The sequence below is a fragment of the Acomys minous genome (genome assembly GCF_964271855.1).
Source record: "Acomys minous genome assembly, chromosome: 11".
NCBI classification, from domain to species: Eukaryota; Metazoa; Chordata; class Mammalia; order Rodentia; family Muridae; genus Acomys; species Acomys minous.
In genome coordinates, this window is record NC_140492.1 from 55,616,064 (window position 1) to 55,623,462 (window position 7,399).

The window sequence follows — 7,399 nt, forward strand, 5'->3', positions numbered from 1 at the left end:
GAGGACAAGGGGAGCAGAAGTGGGAAGCAGAGTGCAGACTTCCCGTGAGTGTGATGGAATGACTTCCAGGAACAGCTGCAGTGAGACAGCTCAACTCTATTCAAGGGAGGTGAGGGGAATGTGTAGGGCAGGGACAGTAGCTGGGGCATCACCTAACAGGTGCCCACTGTGTGCTTGCACCTGGCAGCACAGTTCTGTCATATGGAAAGGAACACAGTACTTTATTATCCTATGGGTGGCAGGGGGAGAGTGTTAGCAGGGAAGTGTGTCAAAGGCCATACTCCAGCTAGGGTCAGGCTTCTGTGCCTGGAGACCATCTCCAGATAAAGTCAGGCAGAGAATAGGAGGCCTTGCAGGGGCGAAGGAGTCCTTCATTTTGCACCAAGCTCAGAGAGCCATCCAGAAATGAACAGCTGTGAGCTTAGACAGCAAAGTCCTACAACATCTGTTTTCTGGAGAACCACAGGAAACAAGGAGTGTGCTTGCCTGACCTCCACACGCACCTCCCTTGAGGGTGGAGCAGTACTAACTTGTATCCAATTGCACCTGAGCCTTAGTTTTTATAATTGTTCTAGTCAGTATCCCTTACTGTGGGATTTCTACTCCAAACCATTAACAATGTGATCTCTTCGGCAGGGTATATAATAAAGTTGAAATAATACAGAGATTAGCACAGCCTTTTGCAAATTCATGAAACATTCTATATTTTGAAATATTGTCTAGAGGGTAAAAGTCAATACAATACATGAGTAAGATTGGGGAAAAAGCAGTTATTTGAAGAATGGTTCTTTACTGATGGCGGCAGCTCTTTACAATGAGAGGAAGCAGGTCACTTTAGAATTTGCTGCTCAGATGGAGGTCAGCTCGTCATCCTTGGTTTTGTTAACTTGGTAACCACTAAGTTCAAAATTGTCATTTTGTCCTGGAAGACCTCTGAAGACTTTCATGTGCAGGTAACGACCACCTCCTACATCGACCTGAAAGACATAAAAGGAGGAAGGAAGACAGAAAGGAAGAAAGGAACATTATTCACATGGATCTCCATTGTACTGCAGGCCTTTCTTATAAAGATTTGCTGTGGTAAGCTGTCCTCATTTCTGGCCCAAGGCACCAACCACGAACAGAGCTCCCATCAACCCTTCTGTTAAGAGAAAGAGCAACTAACAGGATGGCAGGATGCATATTTTCTAGACTTATTTTTAACACATTTTAGAAAAAGATTTTATTCCACTTATTTGTATGGATGTTTTGCCTGCTCGTGTGTAAGTGCATCGTGTGGATGCGATGCCTGGAAGATGTAAGAAGAGTGTGTCAGCTGCCCTGAAGCTGCAGGGAGAGACGGCTGTGAGCTCATTTATTATGCTTTTCATTAACATAGGGTCACAAATCTCACTCCAGAGTTACGTTTTCTTTCCACGATGCCTGGAACAGGAGCCGAGGGCACCTGTGTTTTGGTCCAGTGACAACGCAGGGTAGGTAAAGGCACTTGAGTGTCTGTTCTCTGTGGAGCCAGGATCGTCCTTGTTTAATACACAGAGAGAAACCCAGCTCCTACTTATTATCCACAGCTGAGTTTTGAATTGGTTCCCTTTTGATCATAAAGATGTCAATTTTTTTCTCTTAGAACTTAATAATTTAATTTTTGATATGGCTATAAACGTTGTTTAATTTTAAAAATCATGTATATTCCCTTGGCATAGTGGTGCACACCTATAATCCCAGCACTTGGGAGGCAGAGGCTGGCAGATGCTATGAGTTTGAGCCCAGCCTGGTCTACATAGCAAGGCCAAAACAGCCAAGGCTAAATGGAGAAACCTTGTCTCAAAAAACCAAAAAAGAAGATTTATGCATATTGATGGGTGTCTTTGTAAGAGCGTACACATATAAGAACAGGTGCCGTCAGAGACCAGGGGAGTCAGCTCTCTTACTGCTGGCTCATAGCCATCTCTCTTGGGACCTCATGCCCTCTTCTAGTATGTAGACATACATGTGGTCACATGCAGAAATAATTTTTAAAACAATTATTTAAATTATATAAGTAACCACTTATTTAACGGGTGAATATGGCTTGAGTTTTTCTTTCAGCTAATAACTGAAGTCCTTTAAATGCATTTAACTGGTCAACTCTCTACCCTAAGATGTTAGCTTCCCCGTTCAATAGCCATGGCCACAAACCAATGCCCAAGTGCTTACACCTTCTTTTTCTGTACAGTTCTAGAAATTAAGAACCAGGTAGGAATGCTTTCTATATTCACAGGGAAAAACAAGGGAAGTAGCCTGTCATTTCATGGATTTGGGATCTTCCACTTGCAGGTGTCTTAATGAAAGACAACTGATAGAAACTAAAGTACCATCTGGGCAACAGGAAACATGGCGGCAGTGCTAAACCAAGGCTGGGTTCTAACCTTAATGAAGTAATTTGATCCAGCGACCACTTGCGATTTATACTGGACAGCTTCATATTTTTCATATTTCTCGTTGGTTTTCTCTTCAAGTTCTGCTCTGACCTTATGAAGAGAAAGGGGAGACAATGTTAGAGCTGTGTTGACTCAGCTTACCTGACTTACAAGTCTGGGAACCTCATACTGCTGAGAGTCCTCAGAGGTGCTGATGAGCCTCCCAGTGGCAGCTGAAGCCTCTAATGCCAGAACTTGGAGGTCTGAGGCAGGAGGATGTCGATCAAGAGCAGCTTGGGCTCTATACAAAGCTCCAGGCCAGCTGGGGCTAAAGATAAAGACCCTGCAGCAAAACTCAAAACAAAACCGCAAATTAAAGAAAATACACTCCCTTTTCCCACCTTGGAAAACGCCTTAAGAACATAACACAGGTTTAAAAAGGCAAGTGATATTGCACAAAGCTGGATTAATATCGGATCACTGTAATATTACAGAACAGTCATAATTTAGGGACAGCCCAATGGCTCAGCAGGTAAAGTCACTTGTCACCAGGACAGCATGACCACCTGACTTCCATCCCTGGGACCCACCTGGTGGAAGGAGAGAATGAACTCCTGCAAGTTGTTGTATGGTCTACACACACACACACACACACACACACACACACACACACACACACACACACACTGCAAAGCAAAAAACAGTATGTAATGGAATGCTCCAATAGTTACATGTATCTTTGACTAGTAAATAAAAAGAGGACACCTGTAATTACTATTTATTGTTTAAAACTGATTGCACAGTCAATGGTGAAAAATAACATATTGCACTGATTTAGAGCAGTGGTAGTTTGCACTAATGTCTCCATCTTACACACCCACCACACCCATTCTAGAACCACAAACATGAACATGATCTATTATCACTAAGGTGTCTATAAAGGTTTCCAGTTGTCTCTCAGTGCTCACCCCCACTCTCCTGCAGGGTTTCTCTGTGTAGCCCTGGATTTCCTTGACCTCAGCTCTGTAGACCAGGCACTCTTTAAACTCAGAGATCCTCCTGCCTCTGCCTCCCAAGAGCTGGGATTAAAGGTCTGTGCCACCATGCCTGGCTGTAACCCCTTTCTCTGTCATGGAGGATGAAGCCTGCTTCCATTCACAATGTATTGATGTAGTTAATCAGTTCTAGCGTACACATAAGACAGCTTAAGAGTTTCACATCTAATCCCCTTAAAATCCATTTACAGGCCAAAATATAGCATGTGCATCCAGTTCTCATACAGACTCTGAGTGCTGTGGGCTCATCATCTTCCTGTTTCTATCTGACCACGTGTGAAAACTGTTGTTGCCCTATGAGGCTACAGGATACTCACAGGTCCCAGGGACTAAATGCAGATGCTGTTATAGCACCATCATTCTGTCTGATGGGCCATTGGGAAGTAGAGGAAAAGGTGAGGCTGTGCAGTGGAAAGGACAGGCGAGTTTCTTAGCTGGGTGACTCTCCAAGCATTTGGGGTCTTGTTTTCATTATCTAAATACAGATGTAATGTTTTCTTGCTGCCCCAGGGCTTTGAAGATCACGTGAGTGTGGGGTAGAAGTCAACGGTTTTGAAACAGTAACGTTCCTTCCCCTGGTGAAGTAACTTGGTTAACATCCATTTTTCATTCTACTTCTCTGAAAGCGTCAAGAACACACTTCTAAATTAATTTTATTGCTGGAAATGTAGTCCTCACATGACGTCATTACCAAGGTAAGCTCTTCTGGTAGCTCCTTAAGTTTAAAAAATCATATGATCAAAATACATTGTGTGTATATATGAACTTCTTAAGGAACTAGTAAAAATATTATATTTAAGAATTATCCTAGCCAGGCAGGATGGCACACTGCTGTAGTCCCAGGTACTTGGGAGGCTAGTGGCAGGAGGGTTACCTTAACCTGTGCGGTCAGGATCACTCTGAGGAACAACAAGATCCCCATTTCAAAAAAAAAAAAAATAGAACAATTGGACTGGAGAGATGCCTCAATGGTTAAGAGCACTGGCTGTTCTTCCAAAGGTCTTGAGTTCAATTTCCACAACCGCATGGTGGCTCATAACCATCTCTAAAGAGATCTGATGTCCTCATCTGGCCTGCTGTCATACATGCAGGCAGAATATTATATAAATAATAAATAAATAAACCTTTAAAAAAAGAACAATTATTCTAGAATACCATGTACTTATCTAGACAATTAGAAATCATTAAAATTTGCTGTGTTTTCTGTATATGCAATAACTATATTCCCATGTCTATCCTCTACAGCTCTGCTTCCTGGGACATTTCCGGGAATTTTTAGGTAGCTTACACACACAGCAACTTTCTCTCATCTGTGCATATTGGTTTTGGAGATGATTTTTCTGCACATTATTTTAGCTAGTTCCTTTAGCTCTTTACAAATGATATGAAGGACTTCTTCTTTTTTCTTTTTGTTTATCTATTTTTCTGGTACCCTATTTTCAACCTATCTCTCCCAGGCCTCTTTGGATGCCAGGTATCTGGTCCAACAGGAAATGAAAGCCATGGGGAGGAGCAACCACAGAGCATGAGAGCCTGGAAGAACTGTGGACCTGCAGGCCTGTCTGGCCCTCCTCAGTCAGACCTGTGTTTTATCTAGAGCAGCAGGAGACTCACATGCACATTCAAGTTGGAGGACACCAACTTGATGTGAGATTTCTAATAAAGATAAAAATAAAGTGCCCCTAGATATTTAGAGAAATAAAGCCATGAGTGAGAACTATTTAGCCGTAAATATTTGGTCACTGAATTTTCGACCTGTGACCCCTGTCTAGAATGTTCTGTGCCCTAAGCATGAAGGCTCCCATCTCTTTGGCTCATAGTAGCCAATGGTGCCTAGAATGGTGGTACATGCCTATAATCCCAGAATTTAGAAGTTGAGGCAGGAGGATTGCCATGTGTTTGAGGCCAGCCTGGGTTACATAATTGCAAAGCGAGCCAAGACTACATAGCACCAAGACCATGTCTCAAACAAACAAACAACAAAGCTGATCTTGTCTGCCAGGAGGACGTGATGTCTCAGGGAGAAAAACAAAATGATGTGTGAAAATAAGATGACAGATTACAAAGTTACACCTACAATTTGCATGTATTTCTCTTTTATAAAACATACAACACAGTACATTTTGATTACATAGATGATAGTTAAGCAAGATGTATTGACTTGCTAAAAAACATTGAGTTCTATTGCCTGTGATGGTTTGGTGGGCATAGCATCCCAGAGTCAATGCAGGCATCCTTGAAACCTTAGATGCCATTGGCTTCAACTTGTCGAACTGCAACACTCCATCCATAAGTGGATTCAAGCTCCTGAGATCACACATGAAAGTAAAAGGTTTAGAGATAAGCCAGTATGAATTCACCTTCAGCAAATGGGTAGACTGAGGCTGCAGTAAACAGTGCGATTTGGCCGACTTTACTCTTGGAGTGCCGGAATTTCACTGAAAGGTTTAGTGTTCCACTGTCAGCTGTATGTAAGTCTGAATAAAACCCACACATTCCTGGTTTCTGTGGTTTCACATACACTCAACACAGGGCCAAATCATGAATCAAGTTAGGAAAGCTTGATTCGGGATCAAGCTTTATCCTGAAGTGCATCGACTCACCTTGTCAGCAATCTCCTGGATTTCTGGTGTGGCAGGTCTGGCCTCTGATAAGCCTCCAACAATAGGTAGGTTGTCTGTCTCCATTGCTGGGCAGGATGCTGAGAAGCAATGATCAGGCAAGCAGGGAGACTCAGAGTTTTAAAGGTGCCCATAAGCTCCTCCTATGTAATGCCCACTATAAGTGTGGCCTCAGGTAATCTGATTGTTAGCCTTGGAGGAAAAGCTGAGTGGAGTTCAGGGAAATGAGGGGCTGCTGGGTGTGGGGAAGTGAGCAAGTGGGCGTGGCATAGGCAAATTGTGTGGGGGAGTGGGTGTGGTATTGGTTCCTCCCTGATCTCTCTGTGCCAACTGTTTCATCCTGTTGAGTCATGAAAGAGAGGAGATGTGTAACCAGAGTTTCCAAACATGTTAAACTTTGAAGAGTTCTTTAAAGAGAGAATACTTAATAATGTCAAGGCTGTTGCTTAGAATCTGCCTAACTTGATAAAGACAATGACACTGTCCACGGGGGGGGGGGGGGGGGGGGGGGGGGCTCTTTTACTCCTAGTTTCTAAATGTTTATCCTCAAACACAAGAATAAAATGTCAAACATCTTCATTTCTTCTGCTGCTGTTGATTTTCTTGTTTTTGCATTGTTTTGTTTTAAGAATGGATTTCATGTAGCCAAGGCTGGCCTGGAATTCACCGTGAGCCTTGGACCTCTGACTCTCCTGCAGAGTGCTGGGATTACAGTCTGTAGGTAATCTATCAGTTACTAGCCCAACCACTTAAAAGGTAGGGATTCTCCTTAGAATTACTGGGTGTCAAGAGGGAAGTTTTAGGGATAACTGGGAATAGGGTACAGCAAAGGGACAGAGGCTTGCTGCCCACCCATGCCTGTCCACTGGGGCGATTCCACCAGAGACAGAGAGAAAGAGGGTAGACGTGTTCAGTTCTGAGTGATGGAAATATAGATTTCCATTATTTTATTATGTTCATCTGTATTTTGAACAATTGTAGAAACAACCAAATCCTTCTTACCAGGGGCTGAGAGTCTCTCTTTAAAAAAACACAAAACAAAGCCAAACAAACAACAACAACAATACTAACAAACAAGTCACAAAGAAATAACTGACAAATAACCTTTCTTTAGATTTACAGGAACCAGAGAGTCTGGTAATCTTTATATAACATCAGAGTCTTATACTATTTCTTTTAATCCTGTGTGTCAGTTGACACACTCTGTAGATTTCTGTGAGGTTTGACTTACAGAAAACAAATAGGTTTCTCTAGCCAGGAGCAGTGGTGCACTCCTTTAATCCCAGCACTGGGGAAACAAAGGCATGTGTATCTCTGTAAGTTCAAG

General features: G+C 42.7%; 1 protein-coding gene across 1 annotated transcript; it reads right to left on the reverse strand.

Moving 5' to 3' along the window:
* Positions 1–678: 678 nt before the first annotated feature.
* LOC311608156 (stefin-3-like) lies at positions 679–6,286 on the reverse strand. The gene is made up of 3 exons (XM_084800483.1): positions 6,055–6,286; positions 2,406–2,507; positions 679–977 (listed from the first exon to the last, which is right to left on the reverse strand). Exons 1-3 carry the CDS (start codon positions 6,136–6,138, stop codon positions 849–851), a joined length of 315 nt encoding a protein of 104 aa, XP_084656609.1. The 5' UTR covers positions 6,139–6,286; the 3' UTR covers positions 679–848.
* Positions 6,287–7,399: the final 1,113 nt, after the last annotated feature.